The sequence below is a fragment of the Canis lupus genome, chromosome 26 (genome assembly GCF_011100685.1).
Source record: "Canis lupus familiaris isolate Mischka breed German Shepherd chromosome 26, alternate assembly UU_Cfam_GSD_1.0, whole genome shotgun sequence".
NCBI lineage: Eukaryota > Metazoa > Chordata > Mammalia > Carnivora > Canidae > Canis > Canis lupus.
The window spans coordinates 23,936,577-23,953,198 of record NC_049247.1 but is presented as its reverse complement, the minus strand read 5'-3'; the positions used below and the strand labels follow the sequence as shown (position 1 = coordinate 23,953,198).

Sequence of the window (16,622 nt, the reverse complement as noted above, 5' to 3'; positions counted from 1 at the left end):
TGTCGGAGGCCAGAGCGTGCACTCTTTCCACTGTAGTCTTCTGCCCCTTAGTCATGGACTGGGGAGCACTGTGCTGGGGAGTAGAGGGAAGGAAGAGTTGGATTGTGACTGGCCCAGGAAGACAGTGGGTTCATGACGACTTCAAAAAAGACACTTGCCAGAAACCAAAACAGGTGCCAAAAAAACATTTGCTTGGGCTTGAAGGACTTCAAAGGTAGCAGGAGGGAGGAGGGCCATCCAGGTGGAGGGAACAGTTCCAACAGGAAGCCACGAAGGGGGAAAGTGCAGGGAGTGCCAAACAAGAGATATGGACAGTGACCCCGAGGGATGGCCACATCTACCTCCAACTGCTCACTACCCTGTGGGTGAGCACCCCCCCCCCCCCATGCTGTCCCCATGCCTCCTGCTCCCAGTCATTCACCCTTCTCTAGTCAATGACCTACAGGACAACCACGGAGGGGACCAATGAGGACCTGCCACTTCTGCCCCTTGCCTAGGTCAGCAAGGGACTCAGAACATCCAGCCCCATCCCCCAAACAGCGCCCAGACTTCCAGGGAAACTGGTCCTCCAGGGCCCACCCCTCACCAAGGACCCCACCCAGCCTCTGGTCTCTAGTTTAATCACCACCTAATCCCTCCTCTGCCTGACTTCCCCTGCAGGTCAGCAGTAAAACCTGAAACCTCCCTATCCAGCCTCCCTGGGATGGGGGAGGCCCAGCCTGGGGCAAAGCTTTCACAGGGTTGGTGCCTCAGCCCCACAGCGGTGGCAGGAGACACATGTCCCCAACATCCGCCCCCCCCCCCCCCCCAACCACCACCACCACCAGCTCCAAGCAACGGAGAGCTGCTTGGCTGTGGGCATCCAAACCTTGAGACCAGACCCCATCAATTCTGGGTTCAAGGACAGCCAACCTCCCATCTCCTCAAGGGCAACAAAGAGTAGAGTCCGTTGGTGGAGAGGGGATCCAGCCTCCAAACTGTCGCCCCCTCCTCTGCCCAGGCACCGGGCAAAGCCAGGGTTACTCCCTAGCCTTCTGAAGAGCATCTGCCTGAGTTCCCGGCCAGGGAGGGGCCTGGACCGCAGGACAGAGGAGGGCCCGTCTGAGCTCAAACTAACCTCAACCCAGTAAGTCACCCATGGGATCCCAGGCTTCACACAGAAGGGTGCTCCCTTCAACATCCTGGGGTCCAACCCCTCATTTCATTTCCTCAAGGGGCACACAGTGAAGGACGGGTTTGCCCAAGGTCGCAGACAGACTTGGTGCCCCAGCAGGGGCTCTCCAAGTATCCTACGGAGATGTCAGGGCCCTGTTGGCGGTGCCACTGCCCCCGCAAGAGGAAAACCTCCCGGAAATGGGAGGAAACCTGGGGCCCTACCCCTGCCCCTGCCCCGGGGGGCCCCGCTGCCAGGCTCCGGGATGAATATTGCCTTTGTGCCCTGGCTGCCTCCGAGGGCTCCCAAGCAACCACGTCTCCCCAGGTGGCACCGCCAAGGGCTCACTCGGGGCGGAGGCTGGGGTGGCCAAACTTCCCCGGGGCCTCCTCGGCCGGGCCGGGAGGGAGGGGCGCGCCGCGGGGCGAGGGGCGCGAGCCGCCAGGTGCCACCGGCCGTGACTCCGTCCGTGGCCCGCCCCCGGTCGGCCCCTTCCCGGCTCCCGGCCGCCGGCGGGCGAGGCCCCGGCCCGGGGGGGGGGGCGGGGGGGCCGGGATCAGGGCTCACCTTGGCCAGTGCCTCCTTCTGCCTGGGGCTCAGATCGCCGACTCTGCCGCTCATCGTGGCTCGGGCTCGGGGCGCGGCGGTTGCGGAGCTGATGGAGCTCGGGCTCGTTCTCCGCCGCGGGAGTAAAGTCCCAGCCTTTGGCCCGGGCCGCGGGGCTGGCAGCCAAGCCCCGCCTCTTAAAGGATCCCGAGGGGTGGAGTGCGGAGGGATGCTCGGGGCGCGCAAGCCTCCGGCGGGTCCGGGGTGTGCTCCTGCGGCGGAGACCCCGGCAGGAGGCGAGCAGGGGTGCCCCCGCGGGGCCGAGGCCAGTGGACGTGAAAAAGGTCAGCAAATCTGGGTTCTAGTCTCAAATGTATCTTTAGCTCGCCTTGTGACCTTGGATGAGACACCTGGGCTCCCTGGGCCTCAGTTTCCCACCTAGATGCTATCTAATGAGCTCTCCTTTGATCAGGTCCTGTAGTGCAGAACCTCACTCCCCAAGGCGGAAGAGAGCTTGCCTCCAGCCCCTGCGGGGGGGCCAGATCCTGAAGCCTACCCACTGCCCTGCCATGAACTGTGGTACTGGCCCTCTTCCTGTTTGCCACTGGTTTGGGAGCACTGCTGCCAGCTCCCCGGCAGGTGTTGATAGGCTTTACCCTCCACCTGTGAGGCAGGCAGGCCTAGGGGACAAGGAAGCACAAACCCCATCTCCCTACCCAGGGCCCTGACCTCTGCTCCCTGCCTTCTCAGCTATCCAAGAGCTGCTCCTAAGGTGCTCACCACCTCAGCCAGACCTCAGCCAGTGGGGAGGAGTGCTTCCTCTCTGGGAGTCAGAAGACCTGGGTTTGAACCCTAAATCCTCCACTTGTCAGACTTCAGCAAGTAACTTCACTTCTGTGAACCCAAGCCATTTCATTCCCTACATGGAGGTGATGATCTGCATTTTACATCAGCTTTACAGGATCAAGCGAGCTGATGTACATAAGTTCACTCAGCGCAGTCAGTGCCTAGCGAAGGGTTTCCCTCTGTGACCCCCTCCCTAGTCCACCCTGCACAGCCTCCCTTTGCCGCCTGCCTGGCCAGGCTTTGGCCTCTGGGTGGGGATGTAGGGTGGACATGGAGGAAGCCTCCGTAAAGCTACAGCTCTATGAAAGCAGGCCTGCTATCAGCTTATCTGCTTCCCCTGCTCCTGCCCAGGGGCAGAAGCTGTGGGTTCCTATAACTGCAAGTCTGACTCGAGTAATGGATGCCTCCATGCCCTCTGACTGTCCTCCCCTGCCTCACAGCCCCTCCTTCATACAATAAAGCCATTTCCTCCTTTCTGAGTTCAATAGCCTTCCCCCTCTGCCTGGGCACACACCCCACCTCCACCACCACCACCACTTACTCTATTCCTACCTCCATGATAGCAGCTGTTCACATTCTTTCCTCCTACCATGTGCAGGCCCTAGACACTGTTCTGGGGATCCTGAAATGAATCAGACACTATCTTGCCCTCCCAAAGATAAGACACAGGCACCATCATCCAGAATAAGAGTCAGAAAAATGTGCCGAAGAGAGCAAGTACCTGGGAGGTTAAAGGAGGAGAACTGGCTTTGGGTTATAAGAATCCTAGAAGACTGTGGAGGGAATGGCATTGGAGCTGGGCCCTAAAATATGGGGTAGGAAGGAAAGGGAAAGGAAATCCATTCATTCCATGCTGGCACAATGGCATGAGCCAAGTTTGGGTGGTTGATAGGAAGCATAGGTACTGCCAGAGAGGAGGGAAGAGGAAGAATAGGTGAGGAGGACCCATGGAGAACCACAACGTGGCCCTGCTTTGCAGCCCTGGCCCTCCTAGACTGTGAGGTCCTTGGACACAGGACCCATCTCTGAATCCCCACAAGCGCCCTACCCCCAGCACAGCAGCCTACACACAGGGTCCTGTTCAAGAAATGTATTCTGAATGAATGCAGGCAGGAAATGCTCCAACAGGCATAGGGCGAGGTGCTGAGGGAGCCCTGGGAAGGAGACACAAGCCCAGATCATTCGGGGATCAAGCAGCTCACCTCACTTAATAGTGTGGAAAGACAGGGGATCCCTGGGTGGCTCAGCGGTTTGGCGCCTGCCTTTGGCCCAGAGCGCGATCCTGGAGTCTTGGGCTCCCGGCATGGAGCCTGCTTCTCCCTCCTCCTGAATCTCTGCCTCTCTCTCTCTCTCTCTCTCTCTCTCTATCATAAATAAACAAATCTTGGGATCCCTGGGTGGCGCAGCGGTTTAGCGCCTGCCTTTGGCCCAGGGCGCAATCCTGGAGACCCGGGATCGAATCCCACGTTGGGCTCCGGTGCATGGAACCTGCTTCTCCCTCTGCCTGTGTTTCTGCCTCTCTCTCTCTCTCTCTCTCTGTGTGTGTGTGACTATCATAAATTTTTTTTTAAAAATTAAAATAAATAAATAAATAAATAAATCTTTAAAAAAATAGTGTGGAAAGACAAAGGCACAGTTCCAAATTGTTAGTGGTGTGACAGATGTAGAGAGCTTTGCCCGGTGCCTCCCCGTATAGCCTGGAATTCACACAGAACCAGGCCCAGGAGCCCGTGGGCATTCCACCTCTAGAGTGGGGCCCCAGCCAACTTTGCATTCAGGTCTCCAGGGGAGTAGACAGCAGGATGATCCCAGACTCTCCAGGTTAAAAGACAGAGGCAGGCCACAGCGGGCCTGCTATGGGTGCCTGTCTGCACCTGACAAGGCCCCCACCGTGAAGATCCGCTGCAGGGTGCAGAGTTGAGGGTCTTGCTTCGGCCCTCCTACCCCTGGGAGGAGTTTTTAGCTGTCCCAACAGATCTGCCCTAGTTAAAGAATCATTGGCTTCAGGCTCAGGGCAGAAGGCATGGCTGCCTTCCTTGTTGGACATGTGGCTGAAATCTTTATATAAGACCCTTCCAGGGGATCCCTGGGTGGCTCAGCGGTTCAGCGCCTGCCTTTGGCCCAAGGCGCGATCCTGGAGTCCCATGATGGAGTCCCGCGTTGGGCTCCCGGCTTGGAGCCTGTTTCTCCCTCTGCCTGTGTCTCTGCCTCTCTCTCTCTCTCTATCATGAACAAATAAAAAATAAAATCTTTAAAATTAATAAATGTTTAGAAAAAAAAAAAGACTCTTCCAGGGGCAAGATGTAGGGCCTATTCAAAGGAAAATAGAAGAATAGCTCCTTTATAGCACTTTACAGTTTGCAAGGCACTTTCAGATCTAGTTTTTCATTTAAGCCTGTGGTGACCCTTTAAGTCAGGTGATTTATTGAGGAAAGAGGTGGTCCCATAAGAGTACGTGTAGAGGGGATCCCTGAGTGACTCAGCGGTTTAGTGCCACCTTCAGCCCAGGGTATGATCCTGGACACCGGGGATCGAGTCCCACGTCGGGCTCCCTGTATGGAGCCTGCTTCTCCCTCTGCCTGTGTCTCTGCCTCTCTCTCTCTCTCTCTCGCTCACTCTGTCTCTCTCTGTGTCTATCATGAATAAATAAATAAAATCTTAAAAAAAAAAAAAGATTAAGTGTAGATTTAGGACTTGTATCCAAGTCTCTGGTTTCTGGGCCAAATGCTTCCAGGTACCCACAGGTTGCCGTGTGGACTCACCTGGGAGTTCCCTACACAGGCTACCCAGGAAAGCATGAGGAAAACATTCACCCAGCAGGAAATCATCCTCAGCCCCAAACAAGCCCCCAGGAATCTGGAGTTACCCATGATAAAGATCTAAGTGAAGTATACACACTTCTTCCAGTCTGCCCTTCTCAGGTCCTGTGGCTGCCTGCTTCTCCTTCCTCCACTGACACTTACCTATCTCCAGCCCACTATGGAACAGCTAGTTAATCTGATAATATAAATCCTAGAATATTAATCCAGTAGACTCCTCTGAGCTGGTTACTAAGAGAGAGCCCCTCCTCCGCATCCCCACCTTTTCTCTAACCCCTTACCCCTGTCCAGCAAGTCTCGCTTCCTGCTAGGTATGTTGTTCACCTGCTCAAGAATCTGCAGTGGCTCCCTAGTTCCTTCAGGAGTCAGCCCAATCTCACTGATCTGCGCTCAAGGCCAAGGCCTATCTCATCCCAGTATCTACTGTGGGCCTCCACTGCTGCTCCTCCCCTCCACACACTTTCATTTTAGTCAAAGAAGCTCCATGCTGTCCCTCAGACATACCTCAGCTCTCCTGCCTCTGTCATAGTCACTTCCCTCTCCCTTTTCCTCCTACCAGATCCTCCCTGATCTTCAAAGCCCTGATCAGATGCTGTTTCCAGGAACTTCGCCCTGATCTAATCAATCCAACATGGGAGCCCTACCAAGCAGTACCCCCTCTCTCCTGACCTTGACACTGACTACTCTGTATTGCAGTGGTGATATCAGCAAAGGCCTGGCCCAACAGGAAGAGCCCAGCCTCTTCAGTCAGGCAGGCCTGAGGGGAGATCCGGGCCCTGCCACTTGCCAGCTCTGTAATGAGTGTGCTGTGCTGAGTACCCCTTGCCAGGCAAGGTAGTAGTAACAGCTGAAAGAAGGCTGCCAGGCCTAGGAGATCTAGAAGGAGCGTGGGGGTAACTAGTGGTTCTAGTTTTGGGAGTTAGTGCCTTGGGGCTGAGATTCCTCTGGGAGGTGGCTGTGGACACAGGCAGGGGCACTGGACTGGGAGTCCGGGGCCAGGACTTCTGGCTGTGTTCTTGAGTGAATGTGCTACAGTGACTATTTAGCAATGAGCACTGGCACGGGAGGGGGTGCTCCTTGGGGCTGTCTGCCCTGGGCTCTGGGCTTTGGATGACTTCTCTAAAACAAGGGCACTGACCTCCAGATCAGAGACCCCAGGTACCTTGTCCTCTGATTGTCTGGTACCAGCAGGGAAAGGGGGTGGTGCTGGGATTGGCATGGTGGTTTGAGAGTCAGAGAAAACAGTCTTTTAAACCCTTTAACAAATATTTGTGGAACACTCTACTTCCATGGGCCAGGGCAGCAGAACTCTCTAGAAAGCCCTTGTGTTTGCAGGCGACCACACAGAAGGGCCCTGACTCCAGCCTCCTTGCCTCCTTTCCTTATCCCAGTCCTGCCATGTGGGGTTTCAGCTGCCTTAAGTTTGTTTTGTTTTGTTTTTTCCCCAACAAAGTGGGGAGGGAATGAAGAAATCCCACACTGCCTGGAATGCCATGACGACAGAGGTGACAGCAGCAGAATGAGGAAGCGACTGTGATGGACTCAGTCCTGTACTCCTCCAGGTGGTCCAGGCTGGAGCTGGGAGCCAGAGTACCTTGCATTCCTTGGCTCCATTCGGAAGTATTTAGGCAGCAGCTTGGTGCCAGGCATTGGGACACCTCGGAGAACAAGGCTGACCAGACTCTGCCCTCAAGGAGTCCCTGGTCCCCAGGGAGATGGCTGGGACAACAGATCATTCAAGTACAGTGCCACCATATTGGTCAGTCAGGAAGCTCCCTGCTGGGTTGGGGGGGTAAGGGGCATCTCAGGTTCCCCAGAGACCTGATGACTAAGCAGGAGTTCGCATACTGGATGGGGCAGGAGGCCTAGAAACCATTCACTCCTTCCTTCACATATTTCACTGAGCGTTGTGGTAATCCTAGAGTAGGAAGACTGGCCTCATGGTACTTACAGTATTGGGGTTGGTGGCATGCCCAGACTGAGCTTGGGCTGTGGATAAGTGAGAGGGGAAGTAGGGATCAGATAAAGAATCAGGGCTTAGGGGCCCCTGGGTGGCTCAGTGGTTGAGTGTCTGCCTTTGGCTCAGATCGTGATTTGGGGTCCTGGGATAGAGTCCCTCATCAGGCTCCCTGCAGGGAGCCTGCTTCTCCTTCTGCCTATGTCTCTGCCTCTCTCTGTGTGTCTCTCATGAATAAATAAATAAAATCTTTTTTAAAAATCAGGGCTTAGGGGTACATGCGTGTAGAAGGGGCAGGTGACAGGAGGGACCTTTGAGAGGTGGAGACGGGCTATTCTGAGACCCCTGAGCTAAGGGCTCCCTTAGCTCCTGCCACCCCCTGTGCGGATGGTGGATGGCAGATGGCAGGAGTAGGGAGGTCCTTCTCCTTTGGGGACCTCAGCATCCTCAGGACAGAACGAGACTGGAACCTCGGCCAGGGTAAATTCAGACCATGGGTGGAGAATGCTTTTGAAAGCTGAAGGGCCACCTATGAATCTCCCTTGGGGAGGGTGGGGCGGGTGTAAGGGAGGGGCAGGATGAGGAGCCCCCTTGTCAGGCCCCTCAGGTCCCATCCCCAGCCCTACCCAGAATAGAGGATGGCAACCCCTCTACTCCCTCCCTCTTTCCCTTCCTCCCCAGCTCCCAGTTAGGAGAGCAGGGGTTTTTATGGACTTTGGTCTAGGAGGTGGTAGCCAGGGTTCCGAATGACTTCCCCTGGCAGCTCCTTGGCCCCCGCTGGGGCCTCTCCCCCTGCAGGAGTGCCATGAGAGCCAGAAAGCAGTCCCGGACCAGGAGCTAGGAGGCCTGAAACCAAAACCCAGCTCCTCAGGGGGCAAAGTCACCTGCCTTCTCCAGGTGCCTGTCACCTGCAGGGAAAAATAATCCTTGCCTCTCTCCTGGGGCTGCTGTGAGAACTGCAAGTGAATTAAGGGCTAGAAAAGTGGTGGGTGTGCAAAGTGGGAGGATTATCAGTACTATTATGTGTTATTTCTGAAGCCACAACAAACAGGAGAAACTGAGCCCGCCGGCTCCTCTCAAGGAGCCTACTTCCTCCTACTTCCGCAGTCCATCCAGGCTTTGTGAAGACACAAATCCTCTCTCCGCCCCACTTCCCACACCCAACCCCCCCTAATTAAGTCCCTTACCTTCCCAGCTATCATTGTCTAATCCCTAAGCCCTTTCTCACCAGTCTCCAGGTGTCTCAGGGAGTCAAATCCCTTTAGTGGCCCAGTTAGCCATGAACCCAGAAGCTTCGGGCTGGGAGTGGGGACGGCAGGACTCCCCCAGGGTGGGAAGGGGAGGATAGAGGAGGGCAGGAAGGGTGCCGGAGACCCTGCCCTGACTCTGGACTGGCTCACAAGAGCCTGGAGACTTCCCCTGGGAAGAAGGTGGTTTCATTCCTATCCGGGGACCCTGCATCTGAGATAGAATACAGATTCCACCACCAGATCTGTTCAGTGCAGGTCAGTGCCTTTGGGAAACAGAATGGCAGGGGATGAGTCACCCCTCCCCGCCCCCTGCCGACTCTGGAGCCAGGCTCCCTGGGTTCAGGTCCTGTTTCCATCACCTACCAACGTTACTTGACTTCCACCCCTCAATGTCCCTTCCATAGGATGGCAGTGATGATCTTACTACCTCATACGGCTGTGATGAGATTGAACAAGTTTATTCATGCAAAGGGCCTTGAATAGTGCCTGGAACATAGTAAATGCATCAGCGGTTTTCACTTGTATTTCTTTCTTTTTCTTCTTCTTCTTTTTAAAAAGATTTTATTTACATATTCACGAGACACACAGAGAGAGATGGAGACATAGGCAGAGGGAGAAGCAGGCTCCCTGCAGAAAGCCTGATGCGGGACTTGATCCTAGGACCCCGGGATCACGACCTGAGCTGAAGGCAGATGCTCAACCACTGAGCCACCCAGGAGTCCCTCACTTGTATTTCTTATTTCCCACCCCACCCTGATATTCTTGCCATTTACATCTTAACCCCCACACCACCCCTCAGAGAGGCCTTTCTTCCTCTGGTACTAAAGCTGAAGCAGGTCCCCGCCTCCCCCTGTGCTATTTCATCTCCTCCATATGGCACTTAACGTGGTCTGAAATTACCTTGCTTGTGTACCTGGTTATGGTTTCCTATCTATTCTAAAGGGCAGGAGCCATTGCTGGTCATGGTTGTTGTTCCGTGTCCAGTGCCTAGATGACCCAACATGTACTCTGCCCTCTGAGGGCTGGGCCCAGGGAAGGAACAGGCCCCTGGCCACCCCTCTACTCAGCAGCCTTCCTGTCCCTGACACCACAGTTAGTTGCTGCCACTCTGCACCTCTGCACCTGCCCTGTGTGATCTTCGGCAAGTCACCACCCCTCTCTGGGCATCTGGGTGAGGAAAGGGAGGTAGCAGTGGAACCAGGCAACCAAGGGACAGTCTAAGATTTTTCTTAGAAAATGTGTTATTAAAAAAAAAATTTTGTTATATGTCCTGGGGTTCATGCCTATTAGGTGGAAGGACCTCAAGGATCTCTGGGGCCTGAAAATATAGACCCCAGCCTAGCTCTCTTGTTGCCACTAATCCTGAAAGCCCCATGGGGATAGGGGTGGGGTGTGCTCCCCTGAGCTAGGCATCACCTTCCTGAAGGCCCCTTGTAAAAACAGCAAAGCCCAACACTGGGCCCCTGCGTGGTCCTATTCCCTGGGGACTAGCTTGCCACCTGGTGGCAGCTTGATTACATTGGCCCTCTTCCATCTCGGAGGGTGCTCATCGGGTCAGAGACATGTTCTGGATATGGACTTGCCTTCCCTGCCCTTCATCCTACTTCCAGCATCACTCACAGAATGCTTTGTCCATTTTGATGCACAGCCTGGCATCACACTGAAGAATTCATTTCACAGCAGAGGAAGAGCAGCCATGGGCTCGAGCCCATGGAATTCACCGGCCTTTCCACATGCTCTATTCCTGGTGTCTAAAACATTTCACTGCCCCAACCCCATTCCACTTCGGGTAATGCATATTCTGCTTCACATTTTAAAAAATATTTTATTTATTTATTCATGAGAGTCACAGAGACTGGCAGAGGGAGAAGCAGGCTCCATACAGGGAGCCCGATGCGGGACTCAATCCCGGGTCTCCAGGGTCACACCCTGGGCCGAAGGCAGGAGCCAAACTGCTGAGCCACCCAGGGATCCCCCTGCTTCACATTTTTGTTAACAGCTTCATTTCTTCCCAGGTGGCCCTGCAACTTTAGAGGTTGAAGGAGACGGGACACTGGGCCCTCCTCCACACAGTTCGTAGCCCAACCCAGTGACAGGAAACCTTGTAATCCAAGACACAAGCCAGTTGGAGTCACAGCATTTCTGGTGAAAGGACTCCCCCCCGTCCCCCCGCACCACCACCAAATTGTTTGGTTTGACTCTCATTTTCTTTTATAGATGGGGACACAAGCCAAGAAAAGGGAAGTGGCTTGCCTGGAAGAACATAGTAGAAAGAGTGACACCGCTGTCCCTGGCAGCTCCCCACTCAGCTCCAGAAGTGAAGCAAGCTGGTATCTGGGGGCTTGGCTCATCTAGAGGGGCCCAGAGTGCTGAACATCCTGTCTGCCCATCCCTGAGAGGAGGGAGGCCCAAAGGTCAGCACCAGGTCCAGTAGCCTGCCTCTTCCCCCAACTGGGATCTCTTCCTTCACTGTGGGGTCCTCTAGTCTCTTCTTCAGATGCTCCCAAGCAAGGCCTCTCCTGGCACTCATGGCCTGCTATCAATCTCCTGGCCTTTGCTGCCCTGTCCCTGCTCCTCCACTCACCCCCACCCCACCACACCACACCCCATCCCACACAACAGCAGAAGGGCCCTGGCTGGGAAGGGCTGGGCTGGGCTGGGCTATACCCTGCCACATTCAGACTATCTCCCCAAGCACTTGTCTCTTCTAGGATAACTAACGGTTACCAGTGGGAGGACAGACCACAGAGTAATTTGGTTACTCACCAAGTTTACAGGGCCACTAAGGCTCCCACCAATGGAAAACTAGGATGGGGATATTTGTGGGGAGGCAGAAACTTGTTCCAGACTAGGGACAGGTATAGGCAAGGGGTCTGTATCTGGTTGTGTGTATGTGTGTGTGTGTGTGTGTGTGTGTGTATGTACATGTGCATGCTAAGGGGGTAGTGAGGACCCCTTGCCTAGGTGAGCAGGACGGAGTTTAGGGAGCAAGTAGTGGGAATAGGGATAGGCAGACAGTAGAGTCAACAGCCTCACTGATTACAGGGTGTATCCTTGCAACCCTGTCATTGGGGCTGACAGATGGGCTGGGACATTACAGAACTGGAGAAACAAGACTCTCTGTGGACATCAAGGGACCAGCATAGTGCATTTTGCAACTTTCGAAGAGTGATTTCTTAAGGTATGAAAGAACATAAGTAACCTATGCAAAGAATAAAGAATCATATAATGAACACCCAAGTGACTTAAAGAGCAGAACACCCCTGGTTGCCCTTCCCCAGTTACATCCCACCTGGTGAACTGAAGTTCTTGCTTTTCAGTTCCTTGATTTTTTAAAAAAGATTTTGTTTACTTATTCATGAGAGATGCAAAGAGAGGCAGAGAGATAAGCAGAGGGAAAAGCAGGCTCCCTTTGGGGAGCCTGATGTGAGACTTGATCCCAGGACCCCAAATCATGACCTAAGCCAAAGGCAGATGCTCAACTCAGCCACCCAGGTGCCCTAGTCCCTTGATTTTCTTTATAATTTTGTTACAGATGAATTTATCTCTTATAAAAATACAGCTAGTCCAGCATGGTTTTTTTTTTTTGAGGTGAAATTCACGTAAAATTAATCATTTTAAAGTGAAAAAAAAAGTCAGCAGTACTTTGTACATTCACAGTGTTATTCAGCGAGCACCTCTATCTGGTTCCACAAGATTTTCATCACCCCAAAAGGAAAAGTTGTACCCATTTAGCAGTCACATACCATTTCCCCTCCCCTCCCCTCCAGCCACCAATCTACTTTCTCTCTCTAGAGATTTACCTATTCTGAATATATCATATGATACCTAGGGTTTTGGTGTGTGTTATTTCACTTTGCATAATGTTTTTCCACGTTGCAAACATGGGTCAGGACTTCATTCCTACTTATGGCTAAATTATATCCCATCATATGAACATATCAAAATGTATCCACTTGGGCAGCCCTGGTGGCGCAGCGGTTTGGTGCCGCCTGCAGCCTGGGGTGTGATCCTGGAGACCCGGGATCGAGTCCCACATCGGGCTCCCTGCATGGAGCCTGCTTCTCCCTCTGCCTGTGTCTCTGCCTCTCTCTCTATGTCTATGAATAAATAAATAAAATCTTAAAAAAAACAAAACAAAATGTATCCACTTGTCCATCAATAGAAATTTCAGTTGTTTCCACCTTCCAGTTATTGTGAATAATGCTGCTATGAATGCAGATGTACAAATATCTGTTTGAGTCCCTGCCTTCATTTATTTTGGATATATACCCAGAAGTTGCATTGCTGGATGATATAGTAATTTTATGTTTAATTTTTTGAGAAACCACCATACTATTTCTTATAGCAGCTGCACCGTTTTACATTCCCACTGTTGATCCACTTTGAGATAACTTTTGTATATGATGTAAGGTAGGAGTCCAACTTTATTCTTTCACATGTAGCTGTCCCGTTGTCCCAGCACCATTTTTTAAATTATTTTATTTTTATTTTTAATTTTTTTTCCCCAGCACCATTTGTTAAAGAGACTATTCTTGGGATGCCCGGATGGCTCAGCAGTTAAGCGTCTGCCTTTGGCTCAGGGTGTGATCCTGGAGTCCCCAGATCGAGTCCCATATCAGGCTCCTTGCATGGAGCCTGCTTCTCCCTCTGCCTGTGTCTCTGCCTCTCTCTCTCTCTCTCTCTGTCTCTCTCATGAATAGGTAAAATCTTAAAAAAAAAAAAGAGAGAGAGAGAGAGAGAGAGAGAGACTATTCTTTCCCTTATTGAATAGTCTTGGCACCCTTATTGAAAATCAATTGGCCATAGGTGTCTGGGTATATTTCTGGACTGTCAATTCTATTCCATTGACCTATAAGTTTCTTTACGCCAGGACTACACTGTTTTGATTATTGTAGCTTTGTATACATTTTAAAATTGGGAAATGAGAATCTCTAATTTTGTTCTTTTTGTCAATATGAGGTATTAAGGGCTCCTTGCAACTCCATGTAGATTTTAGGATGGGTTTTCCATTTCTTCTTCTTCTTTTTTTTTTTTAAAGGTTATTAGAATGTCAATATGGATTACATTTAATCTGTACATTGTTTTGGGTAGTATGGCCATCTTTTTTTTTTTTTAAGATTCTATTTATTTATTTGACACAGAAAGAGAGCACAAGCAGAGGAAGAGGCAGGCAGAAGGAGAGGGAGAAGCAGGCTCACAGAGCAGGGAACCAGAGTAGGGAGCCAGACACGGGGCTTGATCCCAGGACCCCGGGATTATGATCTGAGCTGAAGGCAGATGCTCAATTGACAGAGCCAGCCAGGTGCCTCAGTAGTATGGCCATCTTATGGTAGACAATATTAAGTCTATCAATCAGTTAACATGAATGTCTTTTTTTTAAGATTTTATTCATTCATTCATTCAAAATTCATATATTTTTTTTATTTATTCATGAGAGACATACAGAGAAAGAGAGAGGCAGAGACATAGGCAGAGGGAGAAAGCAGTCTCTCTGCGGGGAGCCTGATGCAGACTTGATCTCAGAACTCCAGGATCGCGCCCCAAGCCAAAGGCAGGTTCTCAACCACTGAGCCACCCAGGTGCCCCCATGGATGTCTTTCCACTTATTTAGGTCTTCTTTCAATTATTTCAGTAATATTTCGTAGTTTTCAGTATACATGTCTTTCAGCTCCTTGCCTAAGCTTATTTCTAGGTGTTTTGTTTCTTGGGCAACGATCATAAATATAATTGTTGTCTTAATGTCCTTTTAAAATCATTCATTACTGATGTTAGAGATACACAACTGATTTTTGTGTATTGTTCTTCTAAGTCCTGATGTTTTTGAGCTTAAATAGTATGTATCATTTGGAGACTTGCTTTTTGTGCTAAGCATTCTATTAGAATTATCCACGGTGATACACACAACTATTCCATTTGTTTTTCCTTATTGCATGGTATTTTACATATGAACATAGCACAAATTTATCTCTTCTCCTAGTGATGATGAGTTGGGCCATCTTCACACAGGGCTGCTCTACACTTACCCAGGAAATGGTTCTCAGCCAGAATCGCACATGAGAGTCACCTGCAGTGCAAGGTTCTTGTCATCACCAGCAACAAGGTCCACCTCCAGAGATAATGATTCTGTTGATTTGGAAGCATCAGTATTTCAATTATAGGAATAATTGGTTGCAAATACTTTCTCCCCATTTGTGGCTTTCCCTACCACTTTATTACCAGATTTTGATTAACACGAGTTTTTCATTTTATTGTGGATGCATTATTTTCAATCTTTTCCTTTATAGTCTGCTTTTATGTAGTAAGAATTCTCTCCTGACCTTGAAGTAAACAGGATAGGCTTTTATGTTTCTTTCTAAAAATGCCTTAAGTATTACTTTTCATATTTAGATCTTTAATTCACAAGGAATTGATTTTTCCAGTACAATGAGCAGTAGAGGTCCAATTTCATTTCTTTTCCTTATGGGTAACTCATTTTCTTGGCAAGATTTGCCAGTCACAGTGCCCCCTCTCCCCAACTGCAGCGCTCCCCCTGACAAAGCCACATTTCTATGTATAGGTCAGTTTCTGCCTTCACTGTTTGATGCTCCATTTGTCTGTCTTTGGACTTACATCAGACTATTCTCTCCATCTAATTCTTCAGGAGCATCCTGACAATTCAACGTTAGTGGTTATATGGGTGTTTACTATAGAACAGTTTTAATTGGGGCACCTGGGTGGCTCAGTTGGTTAAGCATCTGCCTTCTGCTCAGGTCATGATCCCGGAGTCCTGGGATCAAGCCCTACATTGGGAGTCCCTGCTCAACAGGGAGTCTGCTTCTGCCTCTACCCTTCACCCCGCTCTTCCTCACTCTCTGTCTCTCAAATAAATAAATATTAAAAAATGATTTCGCTTTTTTAGTATGTTTGAAATTTTTTCATAAAAAAATATTGAGGGAGGGACGCCTGGGTGTCTCGGTAGTTGAGCAGCTGCCTTTGGCTCAGGTCATGATCCTGGGGTCCTGGGATCGAGTTCCGCATCCGGCTCCCCATTGGAAGCCTGCTTCTCCCTCTGCGTGTGTCTCTGCCTCTGTCTCTCTCATAAATAAATAAATAAATAAATAAATAAATAAATAAATAAATAAATAAAATCTTAGAAAATATTGGGGGAAGAGTGTTGTGGCTTACCTGGCCTTTGCCTTTTTATCAGGATATAATTTTTAAAAGACAGAGGTTTCAGAGGAGACAATTTCTAGCTGCCACAACCCTTGGAGAAAATGATGAGTTTTAGGACAGTGTATGGACTTCTCACATTCCTGTAAGCATCAGAGATTATTATTTTTTTTTTTTTTTGCATCAGAGATTATTTGTTGGAGATGAGGCAGTGCTGCTTTATTTTATTTTTTTTTTATTTTTATTTTTTTATTTTATTTTTATTAAGATTTTATTTATTTATTCATGATAGACACACAGAGAGAGGCAGAGACACAGGCAGAGACAGAAGCAGGCTCCATGTAGGGAGCCCGACGTGGGACTCGATCCCGGGTCTCCAGGATCACACCCTGAGCTGAAGACGGCGCTAAACCGCTGAGCAACCGGGGCTGCCCCGGCAGTGCTGCCTTAATATCGTGCCCATTTCACTACCCAGAAAAGTGACGTAGCCTCTCGGCCCCACTGAGGAGCTGTGTCTGTCCTGCTTTGTTTAGGCAAAACGCCCCCAGCCCCTCTTCCTGCGCCTCTGGGACCCTTGCCTCAATCCCCCCCATCTGCGTCCCACACCAATCTGTCTGGTTCTCTGTCTCTTGGAGTTTGGTCTGGTGCGAGATGCAGGCGCAGGGAAGATGCGGGTGTGACTTGACCAAGGTCACATCGTGTGACCGGAAGGCTGGCGCACAGCAAGGGCCGGCCAGCCTCCAGGCCACCACACGTCCCTTGCTCCTGCCCTTCTGGGGTCCGGATCGTGCCTCTGCCGCCCAGGTCTCCAGCTATCCCCCTCGGCCTCCCTGCTCTGATCCCCGCGCGTCTGACCACGCCGGACCCCGTGTGACCGGCTCCCGCCGGGCTCCCCCCAC

General features: G+C 51.2%; 1 protein-coding gene and 1 long non-coding RNA gene across 10 annotated transcripts in view; one reads left to right on the top strand and one right to left on the bottom strand.

Moving 5' to 3' along the window:
* The window catches only part of LOC477539 (SEC14-like protein 2), a 19,780-nt gene extending 17,901 nt beyond the window's left edge, over positions 1-1,879 (bottom strand). For 2 of the 7 annotated variants that reach the window (XM_038575640.1, XM_038575638.1), the window contains exon 1: positions 1,721-1,879. In XM_038575640.1, coding sequence (XP_038431568.1) covers positions 1,721-1,774 — 54 coding nt within the window. In that variant the 5' untranslated portion in view covers positions 1,775-1,879. Of the gene's footprint in view, positions 1-1,117; positions 1,372-1,429; positions 1,569-1,720 lie in introns of those variants that run through there. The other 5 variants (XM_038575642.1, XM_038575643.1, XM_038575637.1 and 2 more) reach the window with 5 other exon arrangements.
* LOC106557830 lies at positions 1,735-16,622 on the top strand. 3 transcript variants are annotated; one of them, XR_005379377.1, is made up of 4 exons: positions 1,735-2,043; positions 10,789-10,985; positions 11,617-11,752; positions 16,016-16,622. It is a non-coding gene; the product is annotated as an uncharacterized LOC106557830 (long non-coding RNA). The 3 variants fall into 3 exon arrangements; XR_005379378.1 differs by lacking the exon at positions 16,016-16,622 and adding an exon at positions 14,581-15,392; XR_005379376.1 differs by lacking the exon at positions 16,016-16,622 and adding an exon at positions 14,552-15,392.